General features: G+C 37.2%; 1 protein-coding gene across 2 annotated transcripts in view; it reads right to left on the minus strand.

Moving 5' to 3' along the window:
* Positions 1-2904: 2904 nt before the first annotated feature.
* Positions 2905-26321, minus strand: part of Colec10 (collectin subfamily member 10) — a 37943-nt gene continuing 14526 nt past the window's right edge. Inside the window, exons 2-6 of one of the 2 annotated variants that reach the window (XM_042673103.1) lie at positions 22644-22715; positions 20622-20693; positions 6516-6569; positions 5090-5185; positions 2905-3328 (exon numbers count right to left, since the gene is read on the minus strand). In XM_042673103.1, the coding sequence (XP_042529037.1) occupies positions 2937-3328; positions 5090-5185; positions 6516-6569; positions 20622-20693; positions 22644-22715 (686 nt within the window). In that variant the 3' untranslated portion in view covers positions 2905-2936. The remainder of the gene's footprint in view (positions 3329-5089; positions 5186-6515; positions 6570-20621; positions 20694-22643; positions 22716-26321) is intronic. The other variant, XM_042673104.1, reaches the window with a different exon arrangement.

The following is a 26321-nucleotide window of genomic DNA, read 5'->3' on the forward strand; positions in this document are numbered from 1 at the left end:
GAGTTGCTGAGGAACAGCGCCCAAGCCAGAGTTCTGGCCCCACAACCAGACCCCCACCCCCCAAAAAAAGAAATTTAGAGTTTAGTTGGATTTCAAGGTAATGCTATCACAATATATCATTATCTCATTCAAGCTAACCCTACAAGGCCTGTCTCTTTTAATCTTCCATTAACTTGATTAATATAAGCCTCACAAAAAGTAAGTGCCAATAAACAATATTCTGAAGAAACAACATTTAAAATTATTGTTTGGTTAAATAAGTTTGAGAAAATTGGGTTACAATTATCTATTCTTTCTTGGTGATTCAAAACAGTCATTAGCATGCTAAAATCCTGATTACTTATTACAATAAAGAGAACGTACTCTGTTTATTCACTAATACCAAAAGCCAGTAACTATGGAATTCAGTTATTTTGAAAAAAAAAAAAACATTTTTAAAACTTGGAAAATTCAAGCTTGGGTAATTCTGATATTGATAGGGGTTGCAATATCCTCAAGTTCTTAAAAAGTTATGTTTCTATGTAACAACTTTAAGTATAATGCAAAGGACTTAAGAGGACTGATAACAGATGATGTGAAGAATATGAATATTACTTGGTGCTCATTTGTCATTTATGAAATAATAGTACATTTAACAATGCAAATAAATAATGGCAAGTAATTCATACAGCTGGATATTGACATTAAAAAAGCTATAACTTAAAAAAAATTCTTCCAAGCAACGTTCCATGATACATTTCATCTTTTGAAGCTTGGTAGTATTCTCTCAGAAGTATCCACAGCAAAGATGAGTGATTGAGAGAACTCACCATTAATATAATATTCATGGCATATATGGTAGCAAGTTGAAATATTCTCAAAACATATTCAGACTTTAGTGAATTTAGGATTGGTAGGAATATAGATCCCAAAGGGAGGCCACCCTAGACCATGGTTGCTGCCTCTTCCCTCTCTCCTCTTTGGTCCTTTATTTTCCCTTCATGTTTCTTCTCATGATCTTGACTGACATTCTGAAGGATATTGACTCTGAACTTGGTGTCTTGTTTTATCATTAAACTGCCAGCTTTCCAAATATCCTATGCTATATTCTCAAAAGAGAGACTAAGCCACTTGTTCAATAACCTGATAACATTTAACAAGTTTCTATTATTTAGCTGAGTTGAATAAGGCATTCAGGGGAGGCCTTGATTTTGATGTCATCATATGCTAATGACAGTCTATATAGTTAGAAGTTCACAACTTTTCCCCAGAGGTCAAAAAATGGAAAGCTCATAATTTTGGCTAATTGAATTTTATATGACTCAAAATTTTAAAAAATGATCAACATTTAGCATTTAAAAATATACAGTGTTCCAGTTTTCTGACTTCTGCTGCAGTGTCAGAGACATAGCAACACCAGCTCCTTCATAGAAACAAAGGCAGCAGCTGAGAAACCATTATCTCCTTCAGAAGGACAGCTGTGTTCAGTATAGTAAGACCCTCACTTGTTCTACTATATTTAGATACATCATTTGACTCCTTCACGATCTGAAATTTTGATTCATGTTGAACCCACAGAACTAACCTCATTAAAATCAATCTCAAAACCATTTAGTCATGTGAACTATTACCCCTGGATGGTTTAAGGAGAGCATTCATTGTTGATCTATTTCTCTTATTAACATTTTTCCAGGACTTTAAACAGGCTAATCATATGTCACAACCCACAGCTGAAACATTAGTTCATAAGGAGATACTGTAGTCTTTCACTGAATTGTTTTATTGAATGCAAAATAAAAGCATTATTGAGGTGGATTCTGCCATTCAGGGTAGAATTCTACTGATTCAGTACATGTAGATTCTACTAATGTTCCAAACTCCAAATAGTTTGGAACGTTTCTGTGATATGTCAAAGTGTCAGAAAGGATATCACTAGTATGCAGTTTATAAAATATAAATATATGAGGAGTACAGGGCATTTCACAAGTGCTCACCATGAGTGACATTTTACAAACAAGGAGGAGGGGCCTGGAGGCTTAACTACAGTAGCAACTTGAAGCCAACAGAATTTCATGAAGGATCTACAACCTCCCTTACCTCATTCTCCATGCTCTAAGAGAGGGAAGTCTATATGAATAAACTCACGATAATGAAAAATAGAGCCAAGTGACTGGCGAGGGACAGGTAGCATGAAGGTGACAAAATATTCTGTATAGGCACAAATGTCTTTTTCTTTTTTTCCATTTTGATTTTGAGAATTCCGTTTGACTTAAGTCACAGCAGTACTGTTAAGGGATCTGAGTTGAAGTTTGGGGCCCAAAGAAAATGGCTGCATGTTAAGCAGAAGCGATAAAGACAGACTTTGGGATCCACATGATTTAGAGCACGCTCCTAAATTACTCTAAGGTCACTCGAAGGTCTAGGGTTGAGGCGTTCTTATATGAAATGGGGAACTTTCAAGGATGGTTACTGTCATAATGTGTGATGGGCCAAACAATCGAGTTCCAAAATAGCTAATACTTGGTCTGTCCTCACAGGAGGCCTTCCTAGTTATGTTTGACTTCTGAGCAACAGCCAGTTAGCCTAATCATCATCAACACCACCCACCAACTGTGCAACTGTCCACAGTGAATAGGGCTCCACGTAGAACTGGTAGAGCCAGTGAAACCAGAACATTCCGTGTGAGATGTAGACAGAGATTCATTCATTCATTTCACTCATTCATTCATCCAAACTCCCTTCCTCTGGACCTGGTGTGCTGTGGGGTCAATGATACGTAAGAGAACATCAACTGTGTCAATGCATTGCATGGTGATGGAAAATGCAAAGCTCAGCTTCAAGTTTCTTGGGCGCTTTGCATCAGAACAAACAGTGTAACTGGAAAGACAAGGATGGATAAAAATAAAGGTGGTGGTAAGTCACAGAGAAAGACGAAATTAAGTAGGCAGTAAAATAACTTATTTTTTCTTCTTGACAAACTCACAGACAAAGTACATGGTGAGATGACATCCGGTGTCATTCCACCTGCCCGAGCTGAGCATCTCCACACAGTCTTCGTGACCGTACGGGTCGCTAGGCTCCCCGTCCTTCCAGTTGCTGTAGTTCTGCAATGGAGTGTTGTCAGTGAACACAAACTGTCCTTCCCTCTCAAGGTCATTAACCCCAATGAACACCCGGAAGAAGCCGCTCTTGGAGACATAGTCAGCGATGAGGTTGTTGACCGTTTCATCCTTGGGCATGGCTAGCATCCCACCTCGGATCCTGCAGTGGGTCAGGGATTCCCTGTAGTTCTTTTCCTCCTGCACAATGTAGTAGAATTTCTCCTCAGTTTCCCTGATCCCGGCTATGACTGCAGGGAGGAGAAAAATAGCATTATGTATCTAGAAAAGGGAAAAGGCATTGGCATCCATACTATCAACAGATTTAAATTTCTTTATTTAGGATTCAGGAATTCATTTTGCGAGACCCTGTTGTGAGGTCGTCACTCATTTGATTGCTTCTTTGTTTTTGTAATCATCATGTTTATTCTATTTGTCCATATTCTCCCCAAACCAGGCTCTCTTTCATTTTCACCACTATGATGTCTGGAAAGTCTTCTTACGACACTTTGCCTGTCAGATTTGGACTTGTCTGTTAGGTCTGCGTGAGCGTGGATTCTGCGCTTAGCAGTGGTGGGAACGCAGCCCTGTGCCCGTGTCCTTTCACTCCCTCTCGCAGAGCACTCAGCGTGCTAACTGTTTGCATTTGTGTCTCCTCTACCTACCCATGAATATGTCAAGACAATGTCCATGTCTTTGAAACTCCTCAACTTCAGTGCTTAGAACATTCCAGGAGATAGACAATGCTTATTGAACTGATATAAAATAATATACAGGTGAGTATGTGCCACGTTAGGGCCCTTTCCTGTATTGTGAACACGTATGTGGACTGAGATCATGCTTACTTCATCCTGGTACAGCAGGAACACTGAGCTACAGACTGAGCTTCAGGTGAGAACTAGCGACCCAGAATCATCCTGAGCTCTTATGAGGGCATGCACACTTGGACATGTATATATACATTTTGGGATCCACAACTTGTATTCACACAGAAATCCATAACCAGTAAAATGTGGCAAACTAACTTTTCTACATTGTACCTATGTGGTCTGGCTTATTCTTGGTAGAGTCTATATCATATCAGACATAGAAAATTCAATATGCATTATAACCAGAGCTTTAATTAAAGTGACTAAATAATATAGAGTATTTGCTATGTCTTTAACATTACAAGATGGCTATGAGCACAAGACAGTATTCCTGTGTTTGCAATAATATAATAATATATAACATATAATATAATATAGTATATATATGAATATATATATCAGGACAACACTAAGTAAAAACATTACAAAATGAAATCACTTGTAATAGTAACTACAACAGGGCCCTTAAGAACAGTTTCAGAATAAAATACCTAAGGACTTTAATTTAATTTAAAGACTTTACTGCTCATTATTATGGAGGAAATGGACAAAGGCTAATGAAAATGGCTAAGTTGCAAAACTTAGAGAAGCCCCGGTTCATACTGATATCTGCATTATTGGTTGAAGAACAAGGACCAAATTTCTATTCCACTGTTCACTAGGTGTGTGCCTATGAACTAGGTGCTTTTTTTCTCTTTAAAAAGGATCAATTTAAGCATAGTACCCTTATCATGACAATTATTGTAAAGTCTCATGAGGCAGTGGTATTAGTTATAAACTATTCCAAGTACTTAACAGAGTAGTTAATGTTGTCATTACCATTTCTCCTTTTTTTCAAATAGGATCTCTATGTAACTTGTGCTATCCCTTTTTCATCCTAAGTTATAGCTCTCTAAATTTGTCTCTTTTCTCCATTCCCTTCTCTTAGGAAAATACCTTTGTCTGCTTGTAGGCAATGTACAGATGAATCTATGTAGAATACTTGAAAATCCTGGAGTCTGAGTGGATAATTAAGAGCCTTTAAGCTAGAGATGCTATTTCAATGGGCTTTTGCCCAACCCAGGTATTTCCATCTAGGAAGTGTGCTTTTGAAAGACTAAACCGATAGATATAGAGCACAAAGCAAAAGAAAAATGTGTTTACCATTCTTGACAAACTTCATGGATTTCTTCAGCCGAGCAACACTAATATCTAGTTGTCCAACCACTTTCCGGTATCTTCCACAATCACAGATAGTACCTTGTAAATGACAAGAATGGGGAATTCATGTTGGGAGGCAGACCAGTTGGAACGAACATTTTTCTCTCTTTCTAGTATCTTCTCTCTTTTTCAAGCCTCACAAGATTGTTCTGGAAATGAGTCTATATTGAACATTTTAAGTTAAGTAAGATTTCTTAATTTATTTTATGTTTTAGAAATTCAGAAAATACTTTTTAAAATGTTTGAAATAAGGTAAAAAGCATTCCAAACTAGATTTTTTTTAAAAAGGAGAATCAATATGATAAACCCCCACACACTTTGTAGACCATTTGTCATATTTGTTGAACACAGAACTTGTCTGTTCAACCTCAGAATAAATTTCTCTACAGCTTCCTCCAAACACGCTTGCGACCAGACTTCTGTTCTGTTACTGCATTATTCACTAGCTCACACGGCTCTCCCAAGATAGAAGAAACTTTTCGTGATTGAATCAAATGTTAATTCTAGTTACCCATATGAAGTATAGCTTGCACATTTCAAGGACTGTTAAAATCCTGTATAGAGATTGAGGTTACAATTTGAAAAGCCAAAAGTCCAGTCTGTGAGTTAACCGTGACTTTAAGTAGTCATTGATTTTCTTTCCTCATCTAGCTTTGCAGCCACTCAGCACCATTAGTGTGAGAGAAAAGCAATGAGGGGACAAATGATCTAAAATTCATGGTTGGTTCATGTAAATCTCCTCTTTTCCCTCCATTAGTAATATGAAAATAAAAGCAAATGGTTTTTGGCCAAGGAGAAAAATAAATATGAGGTTTAACTTATACAGTGTTTTAGGTAAGTAGAAAGAATGTAAATTAGTTCCTTCAATTAGTCTTCACTAGATCAGGGTGAAAGTAAACAAGGGAAATGGCCCCAAATAATCTACCTTCTTTCCCCATGTAACACATTGGAAACAAGACCCTTGGACTAAGAGGGACTCTATCTGGTCCATGGTGAGCAGGTAGCTGTCACCAGGAGTCCTTTCTGGGTCAAGCCAGCTTGTGGGCGGGCCAACCACAGCCAGTATTTGGTTGAAATGCTAGGAAAAATGAGGTTTGGGCAGGCTCTGGTGTAGACTCTCCTTGGGGTCCTGGAGAGGAGGAAGTGTTTTCTGATGTGCTGGGTTTGCTTTTTACACTAAGCTTCTCAGGGATGGAGAGTGTGTCTCTTCTTCAGGACTTGGAAAGTCATCCATATGTAGAAAGGAAGGTTCTCATCATTCCTCTGTTCAAGGTAAATGTTAAATACAGAAAGGGCTTTTGCTTTTCTTTAAAAAGGATATTCATTTGGGATGATGTCAGAAGTCTAAGAAAAAATGAACTCTTCATACCTGCTTTGCCTTTTCCCCCACGCATGCCAAGCAACCCCTTTTCTCCCTTGTCACCTGAATAAAAACAAAACAAAAATAGCAATAGTGAAAAAGCATGCTGCAGTAAAAAAGGTGAACTACATCAAACAGTTAAGGTCTTACCTATCTAAAAATGAGGGGAACTACTTTTCCAAATTTAATTTGCTGTCTAATATCCTTCAGTTCTATATAAAATTTGCTCTTGAATTGGTTGCACAGACAGAATTAATCAAAGGAGTCCTAATTTATTTGGGGGGTGAATGTTGAATTCCAGCAAGGTGCTTAAGAAACATTTGAATTTGTAATATGATGTATCCTGATTCTTAACAAGGCTAATACAATACTTAGCATGTTTTTAATTTAAAAGATACTGTTGGTTTACAATTTCAGCTCAATTGGTTAGCAAAGTTCAGTGTCTGAGTTTAGTATACACCAATTTATTCTGTGTGGTTTTTGTGCTTGGATTTAGAAACACAATATTATTCTTTTTCAATTCAACAAATATTTACTATTTACTTTGTGCAAGACATTAGGTTAGGTATCTGGAGAACATACACAGAGAGATAAGGTTAAACTCTATGAAGGAGTTCACAATTTTCAGAAGAAATGTGATATAGGCACATATCTGTACTATAACGTCATATCAAATATTACATTGTCGTATCAAATATATTCCACTGAAATGTCAAACTTGGTGATTTTCTCTTTTGCTCTTTGCATCTGGTACTTTTCTTATTCAGTCAGAGTCATCCATAAAGCAATTCTCAAAAGAATCAGAATTCTTGGAACAGAGAGAAAAGGTATGCTGCTTTGTTTGTTTTGTGCTTGAAACTCACATCAGATGCAATAATTGAAAAAAAAAGCTTCTGATTTATAAGAGAAAATGTTTGGCTTTAGGATCAAAAGAGAAGTAAAACAGAGGTGTAAGCTTCAATGGAGATGTAGGAGAAGAATAAGAAAAACTTTTGAAAGGTGAACACAGGGTATAGCCCTTAGGCTAGGAGTGTGGGGTTACTCTCATAACAATTTGACACAAGTCAGGGAACTGGGCATCTGATCCAAGATACTAATATGAAGGAGAGGTAAGCCAGCATGTAAGTTCTGCCTAATTTTACCCTTTCCTAGCAGTAGGAAGAACACATAAGCCTCACTCCAAAAACTATATAGCATTTTGTGTCACTTATGTTGAGGGGGCCCATTAACTAGTCTTCTTAGCATCATCTGATGAGTGCTTTTCATTTGAAGTCCCTTACATATCAAAGAAGAAATGCCTGCTGTTACTCTAGGGATTTCTAGAGCCTTTCAAAACTGGCTCCTGTGGCCTTTTATTTTTTCCAGTGAAGTAAGATATTCAGATGTTCCCCAAACAAGTGAAAAAGGTCCTTGGAATCCAGAATGAATTTCAGTGTGCAAAGAAGATACTTAGGTCCCAAATAAAAGAAAAAAAATCATTCCACACTGAAATCTGAATGCATTTCAGGGAGTAAGGGAAAGTCTCAGTATTTTACTTACATTCAACAAGACAGCAGTAAAGTAAGTCTATAATAGAATGTGATCTGTTGTGCAAGAGGCATCGAACAAAGATAACACAGAGAGTGAGCTAGAAGAGATAATGCTTCAGTTGAAAGGATGAAGGAAAATATTAATATTTAAACTTGGCTAACAAAAGCTTTGGCAGTAGAAGATAGTAGAGAGGGCATGGAAAAGGTCTAGTGGGGGTATAAGTAACTGAGAGAAAAGCATGGAAATATGACAAACACATTTCAGAGGAAGATGGATCTGCTCATATCTTAGTTATTGCCAACAAACTCTTTATTTCCTTACATGTAAATTAGAAAAGATCAAAATAGACTTTGAGCATGGATTAGTGGAAGAAAGATAATATGTATTTACTGAATGCAAATGAGTTGCCAAGTATCATTCTGCCTAATTTACATATATTATTCTATTAAAGCCTATGAGCTAGGTACTGTGATTATCTCTAGTCTACAATTGCAGGATCTGAGGGTCAGAGAGGCAAGCGATTTGTTCAAGGGTAGCCAACAATTAAGTTCCAGTGCTGATATCCAAACACAATCAGTTCTGATCCCCTGATTTACAGTGCTTTACAAATGAGTTGACCAATGACATAATTAGGGAAGGCAGAATGTTTGAAAAATATTATCAAAGTGAAAGAGCCAGGACAGATAAACAAAGACCACATGACCTCACTCTTAGGTAGAATTTAAAAGTTAGCTTCATTGAAATAGAGTGGAATAATGGTTACTGGAGGCTGAAGAGAGTAGGAGCAAGAAGAGTTGGGAGGGATTGGTTAAGTATATGCATTCAGAATAAGGAAGAATCAGTTCTGCGTTCTATTGCACAGGTTGGTAACTATAGTCAATGGTAAGGCATTGTACACTTCAAAAAAATAGCTAGATTTTGAATGCTCTCACAAAATAACAATAAATGTTTAGGTCATGGATCTGCTAATTATGTAAACTGGATTGTTATACAACATATACATATGTCAAAATATCACACTGTACCCATAAATATGCATAATTATGTGTCAATTAAGAATAAAATTTAAAAAACAAAAAACTGAAAAACTACAGCAGTCTTTCTCATCAAAAGCAATATGGACTTGGAGATCATAAATAGAGGTTAAATTTATTATGATTATTATTAAGGGGTTGTACAAAGAGGTTATAATTCCCTATGTCAGGCTATGAGTACAGTGCATCTTGATCAGATTAAAAATTATTTTTATCATTTACATTTTCTTTGTATGTGAATTCCTTTTATTACAATATGTATTAAATATTGATTACTGTTCTGTTATGATCCAAGTTTTGCATAAGTTTGCTATTAGGTATCAGCAAAGTATAGAGAACAGGGGTCTACTCTTTCCTGGAACTTTGCTTCCCAAGGTTTCAGTTACCTGTGGTCAACCATGGTCCCCAAATATTAAATGGAAAAATCCAGAAATAAATAATTCACACATTTTAAATTGTATACCATCCTGAGGAGCTCTATGCCCTCCTGCTCCATCCTGCCTGGAATGGAACTCCCAATATATCCATATCACATACGCTATCCACCCAATAGTCACTTAATAGTCATCTCAGAGATCACACAGATTGCTGTAATATGACAGTGCTTGAATCTAACGAAGCTTTATGTGGCAGCATCACCCTATGACACAGTGCCTATGCCATTCACCTCACTCACCGTGTGATGCAGGCATTGCATCATCTTGGAACATCACAAGAAGGATGAACACAGGGCAATAAGGACAATAAGATATTTGAGAGTGAGGGGGTAAGGACAGAGAGGTACATTCCCATAACTTTCATTAGAGTCTATAGATATCATTGTTCTATTTTTGATACTGTTGTCACCCTTACTCTGTTCAATTTTAACTTAAACTTTTTTTTTGTTGGTCGTGGTGCCTGAACTCTGGGCCTGGGGCTGTCCCTGAGCTCTTCAAATCAAGGCTAGCTCTCTACCACTTGAGCCACAGTGCCCTTCCGGCTTTTTCTGCTTATGTGGTGCTCTGGAATCAAACCCAGGGCCTCATGCATGCAAGACAAGCACTCTACCACTGAGTCACCTTCCCAGCCCCATTTTTGTTTTTTGTTTTTCTAAATAAGTTTTATGGTAATGGTGATGTACAGAGGAGTTACAGTTATATAAGTTAAGTATTGAGTACATTTCTTTTTGAACAGTGTCACTCCTCCCTCATTTTCTCCCAGTTTTTTCCCTCCCAATCCCTCTTTCATTTTAACATAGTGTCTAGTGAATATCAATGCTGAATTAGTTCACTTTTTGTCCCACCATTCTGTGTTTCCCCTTCTTTGCCTCAAGTCAGATAAATTTATATACAAGACAAAAGGTACAAAAATCAAAAGCAATAACATTTCTTCTTAACTCAGGAACAAGACAAGGATGTCCATTCTCTCCACTTCTCTTCAATCTAGTATTAGAATGCCTAGCTACAGCAATAAGACAAGATGCAGACATAAAGGGGATCCAAATAGGGAAAGAAGAAATAAAATTCTCCCTCTTTGCAGATGACATGATCTTGTATTTAAAGAATCCCATAGACTCCACGCCCAAATTACTCAAGCTGATTCAAAACTTTGGCAAAGTAGCAGGGTATAAAAATTAACCCCCCAAAATCAATGGCCTTTCTGTATGTCAACAATGAGAAAAGTGTGGCTGAAATTAGGAAAGCAACTCCATTTGTAATAGCCCCACAAAAAATAAAATTAACCAAAGAAGTGAAGGACCTCTATGATGAAAACTTTAAAATCTTGAAAAAGGAAATCAACACAGAACTTAAAAAATGGCAAAACCTCCCATGCTCCTGGATTGGAAAGATTAACATCGTGAAAATGGCAATACTTCCCAAGGCTATCTACAAATTCAACCCAATACCTATCAAAATTCCAAGCTCATTCTTCAAGGAAATAGAAGAGGCAATCCAAAAATTCATATGGAACAATAAAAGACCCCGAATAGCAAAAGCGCTCCTCAACGGAAAGAACACTGCTGGAGGAATATCAATACCAAATTTCAAACTCTACTATAAAGCCATAGTAATCAAAACAGCTTGGTATTGGCATAAGAACAGACCTCAGGACCAATGGAATAGAATTGAAAACCCAGAAATAAACCTACAGACCTATAGCCATCTAATCTTCGATAAGGGAGCTAAAACAATAGAATGGAACAAAGACAACCTCTTCAGTAAATGGTGCTGGCAAAATTGGTTAACTACTTGTAGAAAACTAAAGCTAGATCCTTATATATCACCCTGCACCAGAATCAACTCCAAATGGATCAAAGACCTCGAAGTCAAAGCAGACACTCTGAAAACATTACAGGATGGAACAGGAGAAACCCTAGGTCTCCTTGGCTCAGGCCGAAATTTTCTGAATAGAGACCCGGAAACACAACAAATCAAAGAAAGGTTGGACAAATGGGATTGCATAAAGTTGCAGAGCTTCTGCATGGCAAAGGACATAGCTAGCAAGATCAATAGAAAGCCCACGGATTGGGAGAAGATCTTTACTAGCCATACAACGGACAAGGGTCTCATATCTAAAATATACTTGGAACTCAAAAAATTAAATCCCCCAACAACAAATCCTCAAAGAAACAACTGCCCAATAAACAAGTGGGCGAAAGACTTAAAGAGAAACTTCTCTGAAGAAGAAAGAAGGATGGCCAATAGACACATGAAGAAATGCTCAACCTCCCTAGCCATAAAAGAAATGCAAATCAAAACAACATTGAGATACCACCTCACTCCAGTTAGAATGGCAAAAATCAAGAACTCTAACAACAACAGATGCTGGAGGGGATGTGGACAGAAGGGAACCTTACTTCATTGTTGGTGGAAATGTAAACTTGTTCAACCACTTTGGAAAGCAGTATGGAGGTTCCTCAAAAGACTCCACATAGAACTCACCTATGACCCAGCAATCCCACTTTTGGTCATTTACCCAAATGTTTACAAACAAGACCACACTAAAGCTACCAGCACAACTATGTTTATTGCAGCATTATTTACCATAGCTAAGATCTGGAACCAACCCAGATGCCCCTCAGTAGATGAATGGATCAAGAAAATGTGGTATATATACACAATGGAATTCTATGCCTCCATCAGAAAGAATGACATTGCCCCATTTGTTAGGAAATGGAAAGACTTGGAAAAAATTATATTAAGCGAAGTAAGCCAGGCCCAAAGAAACATAGGCCCCATGGTTTCCCTTATTTGCAATATCTAGTATATGTATGAGTCAAGTGGAAAAGGTCAGATAATGTGATGTTAGGAAAATGAACCCTTAGATATGTATTTTAATGTTTCTTTCTTTCATGTATGTGTTTCTAACGCATTTATAAGATTATCTCTTTGTTGCTTTGTATGTCTCTCCCCCACAGTATAACTCCTGCTTTCACTATATTTGATGTCAATATAACTTGTGGAGGAGATGGGGAAAAATAAGTTGTTTAAGGATACAGGAGGACCTGTTGCAACAATGAGAAGTACAAGTTGTCATGTCCAAAACGAGCTTTACAACGTCGGTGCGGGGGGAGGGAGAGATAAGGATTGGGACTTGGGGGGGGGGGAGGGGGGAAGCTGGGAAGGGATGTGAAGGGCAAACAAAGGAGGAGGCTGCAATGCTTGGTAAGAAATGTATGCATTATCCTGCCAATGTAATTGTAACCCCTCTGTACAGTATGTTCACAAATAAAATAAAATATAAAAAAAAAACAATGACAAAAGGTAAGCAACAGGAAAGAAAGAACTGCAAACAGTACAATTAAAAAAAAAATCTCTGTTTCCATTTCTTGGAGTTCATTTCAATAAGCATTTTATATGATCCTATGCATATAGACATTGAGCCCTTGTGATCCTCTCCTAAGAATATCCTCCTTTGTTCTCACTGTGTGAAAGTTTAGAGTTCTGTTTAATTTATCATGCCTAAGTATAATTTTTTTGTCTTTTACTATCCATTGGGCTTACTTGTAGATTTCTAGGCACATTCAAATTATTATGAATGAGGGAAAACATGCAACCTATATTTCTTTAGGTCTGGCTTACATCACTTAATAAATTTTATTCTAAATGTGTATATATAGGAAAAAGCATAGTATAACTAGTTTCAGGCATCACTGAAAGTCTTGGATGTTTTCCAGTGGGAAAAGAGACTATAGTATTTGCTTTGGAAGGCTCATATGCTTTTAAGGAAATAAAAATACACAGACAAGAACACAAAGTTTGGCACTGTCATGTGCTAATAGAGTGAACTCGACTACAAGCCTTTGAGGTAGTCAGAAAAGAAAAAGAGGCCTGAATTACAGCAGAGAAGGCTACATTAAAACAGGGGCACTTGGGGCTGGGAAGGTGGCTCATTGGTAGAGCACTTGCCTTACATGCATGAGGCCCTGGGTTTGATTCCTCAGCACCACATAAGCAAAAATGAAAAAAGCCGGAAGTGGCACTGTGGCTCAAGTGGTAGAGTGCTAGCCTTGAGCTGAAGAGCTGAGGGACAGCGCCCAGGCCCAGAGTTCAGGCCCCATGACCAGACCCTAAATAAACAAATAAACAAACAAACAAATAAATAAAACAGGGGCACTTAACCTAATCTAAGAAATGGGGTAAAGAGCTTTTAAATTAGTATGTATTTTCTTCTTTTTCTCTCCCTCTGAGAAGATGGAGAGACTGACTACTCAGTATTTTGATATGAATTCTTTTGCCTTTCTGACAAATTGGAACATCAAACCAATCTGGTTGGTAGAGTGAAAGATCATGGAAGCCTCAAAATATAGACTTGACATTCTGCCTCTGTCACTTGATAGCTAACTGTAGACAGAGTATTTAATTTCCCTAGCTCTCCATCCCTTCATCTTTTAAATGCAAATAATGCTACCTCAGATGATAAGATCATTATGAGACTATGTTAGACTATTTTAAAATGAGATCAGTATTGGACTTGACTCAGAAGATGCTTAGCCAACATTAGCATTGGTTCCCCAGCTCTGAGCTAGGGTAAAGAATGGAATGCCATGCATTTAGCTAGTTCACAGAGGGTTTGGGCTTTGCTGACCCATTTCTGCAAAGCTAATAATAGGGTAAAGTCATCCACAGAAACTTATTTTGGCCCATGGATGGGAATATGTCTGTAATAACTGTCTTAATTTTGAAGAATTAGAGATCACATTCAAACAAACAAACCAAAAACCCCATCCTAATGCTTACAGTGTAAAAGGATTATAGACCTTAAGTGAAACATTTATTTTGCTATGGGACTGAATTTATCCATATTAAATCATCCTTATTTCTTACTCTTGAGATGAACTATTGACATCCAGAAAGCTACCTTATCCATGAAAGCAACAACAGTAAGGTCAGCCTAGAAAGTTGAGATTAATCTGAGTCAAGTGAAAAACTTTGAAGGACCACAGTCAGAATGAACACAATAAATTTTGAAGTACAGATTAAAAATGGAATTAATCCCAGTGAGCCAGAGCACTGTATCTCATTTTTTTAAAAAAAATTCAAGACAAGCTCATAAATTTCGATGGCAGGTGTCTGGAGGAGAAGGAAATCTCAGTAGCCATTGCTAGAAATTGATGTTAAAGGAAAAGTGGTATTCATAGGAATAAGAAGTAGAAAAGAAATTCACAGTTTTGGAAATATGTTTTCTTCATTTTAAAAAATACTTATTTGTTTTTACAGTTCTAGGAATAAACCCTAGGACTCTGTGCTGACTAAGCAGGCGTGCTACCATAGAGCTACATTCCTACCTCTTTTGTTGTTGCTGGTGGTGGTGGTGGTGGTGATTGTGGGGCTTGAACTCAGGGCCTGGATGCTGTCCTTGAGCTTTTGCAGTTAAGTCCAGCACTCTACCACTTTGAGCCTCAGAACCACTTGAAGGTTTTCTGGTGGTTAATTGGAGATAAGGGTCTCACTGACTTTCCTGCTTTGGCTGGCTTTAAACTGCCATCCTCAGATCTAAGTCTCCTGAGAAGCTAGGATGACAGGCATGAGCCACTGGTTCCTGGGTCCTACCTCATTTTTTTGCATACTCAATACCACAAATACTTAGAAAGTTTCTAATATATAATAGGCATTAAGACAAAATTAGAATTTCAAAGGAAGACATATATTTTTTAAGCAAACAGACCCAGTAATTCTTCTATTGATAAAAATTCACAAACAATATGGGAAACATACAAGCTAAATTCCCCAGGACAGTAGCAGAGGTATATACTAGCTATTAGGGACCTGAGCCTTGAAGGAAGAATTAACCTGAAAAAGACTATTTTAGTTAACCATATCATTTCTGGATGGTTTCTTTCTTAAAAGAGTTTAGCTACTTGTTTGCCTAGCTATTCATACCGTGCTGATTTCTGTAATCTATTATTCCACTATCATTTTATCTTATGAGAGGATTAAAACTTAGCTGAAGATCAAAAAACCCAACTCTTTTACTTGGAGACAAAATTTCACATCCAAATCTAGGAAAAGGCTATAATATCCGGTGACTCAGTGAGATATGAAGTTCTTAAGTTCTGAAAAGCTTTATGGCAGTGGTGTACCCATCTCTCCTGATCTGTTTAAATATAAATCTTTTACTGGATACCCATGAATCTTGTAACTTTTTCTGTGATTTCTTGTTCATTCTCAGAGAGGTGGTTTTTCTGAATGGAAAGTCTTTTATTAGATTCCCATTAGTTAGTTTCTGTTTTGGTTATTGTGTCTTACCCTTGGATCAAAATATAGACTTAAAATTGAATGCTGGTGGCTCACATTCACAATTCTAATTACTCAGGAGGCTGAGATCTGAGGACTGAGGTTGGAAACCATCCCAGGCAGAAAAGTCCTTGAAACTCCCATCTCCAATAAATTACTCAGAAAAAGCTGGACGTGGTACTGTGGCTCAAATGGTAAAGCATTAGCCTTAGGAACAAATGCTCATGGATAGAGCCCGGGCCCTGAATTCAAGCTCCAGGTTCATCATGCACAACCACATCCACACCCCCTCCACTCTCCCACTGTGTAATTAACTTCTAGAAGCATTATTGGTTTATCTTTCAATTTCATGTCTACAAAGGTTTACATGTACAGCCACTGGCTTTTAGAGTGCTACCTAAGTGGTCAAATTCGTATTTTTAACATGAAGATACTGATAACACAGGACCTTGACAATAGGTTTATCATTCCCCATTGCAGAACAAACTCAACCTGTATAAGTCAAGTTTGGCAGTGTTTCTGCTTCTATCAATTTCTTTTGCCTTATTTGTCTATCACAGCATTATCTTAATGGTTTGCTTTCATAATAAATGTTCAACTTCAGTAATTTATGTTTTCCACCTTTGTTTTTACTTTTCAAGTCTATCTTGGGTATTCTTAATCTCTTTCATTTACACGTAAATTTTGAATTGGCTTATCAATTTCCAAACTAATATTTCTGGGACTTTGATTGAAATGATATTGAATCTATTGATCAATTTGAGATGCCTAAGTACATTAATATTATTCAATCTTATAGCCCATAACATAGATTTACCTCCCTTTTCTTAGAAATACTTTATTTTGTTATCATTTTCTTGGGCTTATTGTGGAGGCATTATGCAAGTTAGTAGGTTTGATAATTTGACAATATGATAAATGTTTTGTTTTAATTTGTTGCTTGAATTATTTCTACATAGAAACAAAAATAGATGTTCTTGTGTGGTTGTCTAACAAACTTCTCTATTACAAATAGTTTACCTGTGGATTATTTTGAATTTTCTAGGCATGGAATAAGTTATCTGTAGACAATGACCCTCTTCCTACTGTTTTTCAACTATTGAATAAATGTATTACTTTTTCTCATATTTTTTGTTCTGTCTAGATTCTCGTTGCCAAATGTTGATTAGAATTTGTGCTAGAAAACTGTATATACAAGATGCAGGACACTGGAATCAAATACAGTGACAACAGGGGTTCTGCCATGGGGGAAGTACAAAGAAACAAAAAAAATCACACAGTGCATTCTAAGTACATTAAAAAGAACAGCAACAAAAATAAAACCTCTTGTGTTCCTATCTTGGGGTTCATTTTGCTTAAAATCATCTTATATGGTCATATGTATATAGCTTTTGACCTCTTCTGCTTGTCCTAGACATATGCTAGTTATTGTAGATAAGTGAAACCATGGGACCTATGCTTCTTTAAGTCTGGCTTACTTCACTTAAGATAATTTTTTCCAAGTTTTTCCATGGGACAGTGTCATTCTTTCTGATGGAGGCACAGAATTCCAATATATATATGCACCACATTTTCTTGATCCATTCATCTACTGAGGGGCATCTGGGTTGGTTCCATATCTTAGCTATGTTGAATAATGCTGTGATAAACATAGTTGTGCTGGTAGCTTTGGTATAACCTTGTTTGTGATTGTTTGGGTAAATGCCTAAAAGTGGGAAATAACAAAATGCTGAAAAAAGGATACAGGATGACACATTGTAACAATGAGATGTACAAGACAGTATGTTGAAAAAGAAGTTTACAACTTTGCGGGGGCGGGGGGAAGGGTTGGGAGTGGGGAAGGAGGAATTGGGGAGGTGGCGAGGAAAGGGATGGTAAGGGAAAAATAAAGGTGGGTGTAACAATGTTAGACAGTAAATGGACTCATTACCTTGCTCATGTAACTGTAACCCCTCTGTATAGTGTCTTTACTATATATATATATATATATATATATATATATATATATATATATATATATATATATAAAGGAAAAAAAGAATTTGTGATAGAAGGCTGTGCTAACTTCATTCCCACTCTTAGTATTTCACTACTGAATATAATTTTAAATAGATTTTGTTATTACTGACATTCCTTTTTATGATTAAGTATATTTTCTTCTATTTCTGTTTTACTACATTTCTTTTTTTTTCAGTCATGGGGCTTGAACTCAGGGCCTAGGTGCTGTCCCTGATCTCTTTTTGCTCAAGGCTAGCGCTCTACCACAGCAACAGTTCTGCTTCCAGTTTTCTGGTAGTTAAATGGAGATGTACAAATCGAACTTTACAACTTTGGCGGGGAGGGAGGGGGAGATGGGAAGGGATGGGAAGGGGAAACAAAGGAGAGGCAACAATGCTTGATAAGAAATGTACTCATTACCTTGCCCATGTAATTGTAACTCCTCTGTATGGTATTTTCACAATAATAAATAAATATTTAAAAAAATAGTCTCACCAACTTCCCTGCCCCAGTTGAATTGCAGTCCTCAGATCTCAGTCTCCTGAGTAGCTAGGATTAAAGGTGGGAGTCACTAGTGCCCAGCTTTTGCTACACTTTTAACAACATGAAAAGGTATGTTATTAATTAACGCTTTTCAAGTTTTCTGGAGTTTTTATTAAAAATACAGGACATATTCTTGGGCTACTACTCTCGGCAAGCCTCAAATATCAACTCTACTGGAGCCTCTTAGCCTCTTATTACTTATAAATGTATGTGTATTTTGTGGCAAATGGAGTGTAGAACACATAGCTTAGTTTAGGGGGATCCTCTTTTGTTCCACAGCATGACTCCTAAAGTCCTATTAATTTGGAACATCCCCTATTCCTTCAAATATGATTTGATTTGAGGGAGAGCAGCTAGTCCTAGTTATCAGAATGATTAACCTAAGTAGGCCAGTTTCCTATAAAAACTGTAACAGAAGTCTGGACTTCATCTCCATCACTAAACATCACAATTATTCTCACTTTTGAAGCTTAGTATTGATGTGTAAATTAAGAATACAGTCAAATCTCAGAAGAAAGCCCTACAATTTTCAAGATTGGCTTCTATTTTTACAACTGCATTTCTTTTTTTTTTTTTAATTTAATTTAATTTTATTTGTGAACATACTGTACAGAGGAGTTACAGTTACATGGGGAGGATAATGCGTACATTTCTTACCAAGCATTACTGCATTTCTTGTTCTGCAGGTCCCAGAACTCTGGCTTAGTATGTTTGTATCATGGCTTTAGACAGATTTGTACAGTAAGTGTTAGTATTCTTGTAGATGATTACTTTGGACTTGTTATCAATAACTTAACTGTGCATGGAAGTAACCTCACACTTCATAAGTATATCTCATTCAGTCTAAAATATTTCACCATATAAGCTCATCTGAGATAGCTCCTAAAACACTCGTAAATATTTGTATCTGCTTCAAACTACTCAGTACTAGAAGGATGATGGAAGGAAGCTGGTGGAAAAGAAGATGGCAGTCTTAACTCATGCTTGGTGGGAGGTAATATTACCTCAAAGATGCAATGTTAGTTGGTTTTATGTGTGTATGTGTTTTTAAAAATATGTAAAGCATAAATATTTTATATTTACATACATAAGTCTTTAAAAATAAGATATAGATTATGACAAATTATCATGGGGAGAGGCAATTAGGAAAGATATTTCTAGATAGTCTATTTTAGAAGGGAATTCATAAAAAGGTGGAAAGTCATTATTTTTAATTAGTCGGGGATAAAATATTTTACTTTACAAATTTTACCAAGACATATGGCTAGGTGAATCCACTGCTAAGGGTTCTCCTAGGTTTTGATAAAAATCCATGTGATGAAGGAATAAGCTTTGGCTTAGCTTTCCTAGTTTCATGATAAAACCACTGGACACAGTCTGTAGCAGGATATGTGGACCATGAGTGGCTTCTGTAACTCTTCTTTTTTTTTTTTTTTATATGTATGTACCAGTCCTGGGGCTTGAACTCAGGACCTAGGCACTGTCCCTGAAATTAACATAGAACTAGTTACCTATGATCCAGCCATTCAACTCTTGGGCATTTATCCAATAGATTACAAGCCACTAGCACAGCCACATTTATTGCAGCACTGTTCACCTTAGCCAAGGTATGAAACCAACTCAGATGCCCCTCAATGGATAAATAGATCAGCAAGATGCGGTATATATGCACAATGGAAGTTTACTATCCATGAGAAAGAATAGTATTGTACCATTTGTAAAGAAATGAAAAGACTTAGAAAACATTATATTAAGTGAAGTACCACAAGCCCAGAGAGACAGAGAATCCACATTTTCCCTTGTATGAGGAAGCTAGATTTAGCTTGCAAACTCATAAACAAATACGTTGGGTTATCTGAACATGTATACAAATGTATTGACTAAGGTATTGTAGAGTCAAGAGAGATCTCAAATCGTGTAATTCCTTAGGAAGATCAAATCAAGGCTGAGCAAAATAAAATACCAGGAAGTAGATATTCAAAAGAGGTGGGCAAGGTAAAAGGAGATAGATAAATAAAGAGGAGAAGAGGGGGAAATGCAGTCAAGAATCCAATGTATATCCTACAAAATTAAGACGAGTGAGAGAAGGGATGGAATGAGAATGTTGAAAGAGGTGAATTGATCAAGACATATTCATAAAGTGCTCTGTTAAATGGCAACAACTACTAAAGATAATAATAAAATATTATTTTAAAAAGAACAAAGTATTGTTTTCATGACATAAAAGACTTAAAAGTATGTGATGTGCACAATTTTGTTTCATTTGCTACTGGAAAATAGTAAAGACAATTTACCCTTCTGGCCCATCGGCCCAGACTTGCCAATACTGCCCTGATCACCTCTATCTCCGAGTTCTCCTTTGAGTCCTAGAAAGCAAAGCGTGACATCTTTATATCATAAGATTTTAGGAAACAGCAAAAAGCATATTTTTCCATTTGTGATAGCCAATATATAAACCCTTTGTTATATTATCTACTTTCAAAGTTATCATTTATATATTAAAATGTCAGGGATGATGCTAATCTAGACATGATGATACTTTAATGCTTACTGATGCAGTATTTCTAGAATGACCATATCAGAGAATGCTCATCAGAGAATGCTTAATCTAAAGGTCAGAAATGGGGATGAGTGGAAATGTTTTTTACTCTGTTCTGGAACTACTCATTTCTAGATTCATTTTGGTTTTGCCCTGTGATTCTTTGTTTTCTCTTTTGACAGCCTTAGTCACTTTAAAATTGGAGAAGAGAGTACGTGTACAATCATGATACTTAGTGAACAGAGAGATCAGAGAACATCAACTTACTTCACTCAACATAATTTTTTCTAGGTCTCTCCATTTCCTTGAAAATGGCATATTATTTTTCCTGGTGGATGAATAAAATTCCATCATATGCATATATCCACACATGTATGATATATATACATATATATATATCATATGCAAGTATATACATGTGCATGGATCCCTCTATATACATACATACATGTGCATATATATGTCACATTTTCTTGATCCATTTGTTCATCGTGTAGAGACTGGACATAAAATTGCTGAGTTTTTAATACAAAACTTATTTCCTGGCACCACTAAGCTCTTCTAAAATTTCTACTTATTTTTTCTTTTTAATGAAAATCTTACAATATGTACCAGCTTTGTTTTGTAAGAATAATTCTGAGTTTGACACAGACATTTATATACTGAATTGAATCAGTATTTCTCAACATGATGCTTTAGGGGGCCAGCAGGTCTTTATATCCTTTTAAAGAATTCTTCAGCTATACAAACAATGAGATTGTGTTCTCTGCAGGAAAATGGATGGAAGCAGAAATGTTCATGATAAACTTAGACAGATTCAGAAAGACAACCATCACACATTTTTCTCCCATGTGCAGAATCTAGGCTGAAAAAATATGACATAAACACAAAAATGGGATTCTTGGAGCAAGAAATCAATGGGAGGGGGCTAGGAGAAAGGAGAAAGGAGAGGGTGATGGGAGGGGAATAGGACTGAAGTACTTTATCAGCATAAAAACCACTAAAATTGCTTGATTAAAAAGAGAGGGAGAAGGATACTAAGAAAAAATATTAGAGGGGGCAAATTTGAGTAAGGAACATTGTATGCCTATATGGGCATATCACAATGAAACATTACAATCATTACAAGCTAATAAAATTCAATAGTTCAAGATTTTAAGTGGTCCAGGCAAACCATATGGGTAGCGGTTGGCAGAGAATCAAATGCTCAGAACATAATCCAGAGCAATGTGCAAGTGAGACCTACTTCTGGCTTTACAGTAAATATATCCTTTAATAGCTTTCATAGTCTTTTGATATGTTTTGCTTCTACTTCCTCCATAACCCTCCATTTCTCCCCATTATGCTATTTAGTTCTATAAAGAAGGAGGTCTTAAATAAAGAGATCTTGGGCAAAGATGAATGGATCAATGTACCAAATAGTTCTGTCTGCCACTTTTTGTAGCTCCCTCCTTAAACTCTAGGCCAGCCAAAGATCCTAGCTTGGTTGCAGCTTCTGACAGGAGACCCAGCCATCAACCCACAGATGTTTCTTAAAACTCATCATTTCTTACATATTCCCAAAGGATACTTCAGTGGGTTCATAGAATTCCCTAATCTTTGCAGTCCTAATGATGGCATTTGCAGAATAGGTCTTATTTTTATTGACAGGAAAGCTCAGAACTTCTGCGATGGTGAATGAATTAAAGGTGTCCTCAGGGCACTATCAAACTGCTGATTTCCAACACCAGGTCCAGGAAAGAGAACATTTCTATATTATAGTGTCAGTTTTACCTACCTTTTGGCCCTTTGCGTCCCACTTTACCATCCTTTCCCTCTTCTCCTGGATCTCCTTTCTCCCCATCATCTCCTTTAAAACAAATAGAAAATGAGAAAGAATTGAAGAACTCAAATGTAATCCTATGCAAGTTCTCTCCAAGGGGATGTGACCATCATTAGAATCCACCTAGAAACTCAGATGTGACAATGAATTGGATACTCAGACAACACTTGTATCTCCTACTTTTCTCCGCATTTGCTCTGTGTTTAAAAACTCTAAAATCATAAGTATGGATCAGGTAGCAAAAACACAGGCGGTTGGGACTAGGGAACAAGTACAAAGCAGTTGTGTGAGAATTGTGACGGTCTTAGTCATCGTGAACATAGCTTCAGTGCCCGAACAATGAAAACAGACTGAATAAATTACTCAAGGAAAGGTATGATGGATTATGAGTCAGAAGTTTCTGATTTTAAGGTCATATTAGTCACAAATATGAAACAAATCTTTGGTAAACTGGTGATTGGGCTTATTGACTTTGGAATATAGACTTGAGTCCCAGCTCCCCCCAAGCCTTTCTGGAAGAAGTTGAACATATACTATTCTTCTCAGCATCTTATTTTCCTTCCCTATATAGCTACTAAAGTAGGTTACATTCTAGAAATGGAAGCCAGGTAATACACATAGGAGACCTGGGACATGATTTGGGTTTTGCAGTGTTCTTGTGTTCTGTATTCTGCAGTTTCACATTCTTTATGTGGGGCGTTACCTGCCCTCCTGCCTTGCCCAGTTGTTTTAGGATCAAGAAGGTAAGCATATGAATGTGCTTTGAACATACAGAGTACAACATTCATAATATTATACTGACAATATCATCATCACCATCTCAGGACATGAGGTGCTTCTGTTCATCACTGGAGGGAAAAAATGGAGACATTTCTAAAGATAAAAAGGTAAAGTTCCTGGGACTAGATAGTTCAGAGGAGAGAAAAAAAAGATGAGGTGTTCACTGATTTCTCCAGAAAAGAAAAATATACATAGGAGCTGTCTTTATTTTCTGAGAGCAGAATGTGAAAAGTTGAAGTGGATGGTAGTTGGATTTGCAGATGGGCCAAGCATAGAGTGTTTCACAAGAAGCTCCTTCTGGGAAAGGCTTTCAAAAATGATGCACAGAAGACTTCTGTTGTGAGCCCAGAGGGGTGAAGGGTTGAACCACAGGACACTTTGCTAGCCAAAGTCACCAATGAATGTGTATTGAGCAATTATAATGTGTTCTGGGCACTAAGCTAAAGACTTGGCATGAAATCATCATGGCAGTTCTAGGAGATGGATACTGTTATTATTCAATTTAATAAACAGAAAAAATCTTAAGATCCTATGTTCCTAGAGCTTGTTAGTGGTTCAGTGGGATCAGTACTTAAGTTTCTGCCTCTCCAGATCCTAATAGTGACACTTGGCCCTTCCAGCCAGGCTCTGTGACACTTAGCCGATGGTAGATTTTAGAGAATTAGGAGTTTGGTCGAGTTTTCAGGGAGAAAAGGGGAGATACACAAAATAATAACACTGTTCTGTAGCCTTTTAAACAAGAAAGATTGTGGTGAGGGGGAAAAAAAAGAAAAAAAACCCAACAACTTAGCTCATTGGCTCAATGATTTACATCCTAGGAATGATTTACATCATCTCAAGTGGGTATAGCTTTCAGGCCTGGCTCTGTTGCTATCAGATCGAAGGATCTTGGCAAGACCCTTATTTTTTCAGAGCCTTGTTTTACTCATTTGTAGAATGAACAAATGAACATTTTTTTTTATTGTGAAAATACCGTACAGAGGGGTTACAGTTACATGGGCAAGATAACGAGTTCATTTCTTATCAAGCATTGTTGCCTCCTCTTTGTTTCCCCTTCCCATCCCTTCCCATACCCCCCCCACCTCCCCCCCCATGAACATTTTTCCCCTCCAGAAATGATTTTTTTTCCTTTTCCTACCAAACTGTAAGCTGAGTGATGCTCTTCTCCTAGTTACCTTTGTTGGTTAACCTATCACTTCAATCTGAGTTATGTAATTGTAACCCCTCTGTACATCACCTCTACAATAACAGTAAAATATATTTTAAGGGCTGGGAAGGTGGCTCAGTGGTAGAGCGCTTGCCTTGCATGCATGAGGCCCTGGGTTCGATTCCTCAGCACCACATAAGCAAAAAGAAAAAAGCTGGAAGTGGCGCTATGGCTCAAGTGGTAGAGCGTTAGCCTTGAGCTGAAGAGCTGAGGGATAGTGCCCAGGCCCAGAGTTCAGGCCCCACGACTGGACCCAAAAATACATATATATATATATATATATATATATATATATGCATATATATATATATATATATTTAAAAAAACAGATACTACATCCAACTCTATGGGTCAGTTTATCCTTCATAATCTCCCATGATCCAAGGGATGGTTAGTGCCCTAATAATTTCTCCTAGCACGTCCAGCATATAGGCACAATCATGGAGTATGACGCTCAATAAATGTGGCACAGTTGGATATATTTTGTGTGAACCATGAACCATTCTACAAATGTAATAATGGTGTGACAGAGGACATTGAGTTCAATATGCTCTTAGTATTAGACACACACTCTATCACTTCATTTCCTTCTACAACCTTTGAGATGGATGTTCTTCCATTATTTGAAGGAGGAAATTGGGTCAAGGTAAGGAGACTTAATTGATGTATAAATGGTAAAGCAGGATTTAAACCAAGGTATCTGTCTTAAAATCCATGTTCTGAATAACTTGTATGATTTGGAACAAATTCCTACCTTACTATTTCTGTGCGGTGATTTGGTTACAGTATACTGGGTCTAAAGATGTATGTCCCTTCTCATCAAAGGTCAGGATCTTAACGTAACATGGGTATGGATATTGGTGCCAGTATTCTTTCCCCTCCTTCTCCCTAGGAGATTTTCAAGCAAGTGTCCAACTAGAGGTGGTCAGATGAGCGACACAGGTATCTGCTGCTTCCTGTGGCTCCAGATAGAAACGTGGGCAGGGGAGCAGGGAATTAGTGTTCTTGTGACCCATGACCCACGTGATTACATCCAGCTTGGGGGGAGAGCAGAAGGCTGGCAGAAGTGAAGCAAACTACTTGAGTCCTTGCCTTCAGCTCAGGTCCTGGTTCATTTGATCTCTGGGACTTGCTTTAATGAGAACAGAAAGGAGACATGAAAGCGAGCTGTGGAAAGGATCCCCTAACGTGGCTCACAGTTGCCTACTTTTATCCTTTTGGCAATATTTCATTGGATGAGTAGGGCTATTTAGACTTCCTTTCCTTCATTTAAAAATAGCCACTTACATTTGAAAATTAGATGAAAAGCTATAAAGTAAAATAAACTGATTTCAATTTCATACAAAATGATTTGTTTGGACCCTCCAGGTCACTAGCTTGCCAGCTGTGATAATCTCTCAAGAATTCCAGCAGAGCACCCAATTGACAACATTCTCTTAGGTGGGACATTTTTCTTTCTTCTTTTTACACACACACACACACACACACACACACACACACACACACACACACATGCACACGCACGCACACACACACACACACAACCTCTTCTAAAACTGAATATGCCTTTGAAAAGTCAGGTTGGTGCCCTGTACTCAAAGGAAGTAATTACTAAAAATTAGTGCATTCATTTTGGAAATGCTAAA

The sequence above is a fragment of the Dipodomys spectabilis genome, unplaced genomic scaffold (assembly GCF_019054845.1).
Source record: "Dipodomys spectabilis isolate Male_0828 unplaced genomic scaffold, ASM1905484v1 ptg000783l, whole genome shotgun sequence".
Taxonomy (NCBI): domain Eukaryota; kingdom Metazoa; phylum Chordata; class Mammalia; order Rodentia; family Heteromyidae; genus Dipodomys; species Dipodomys spectabilis.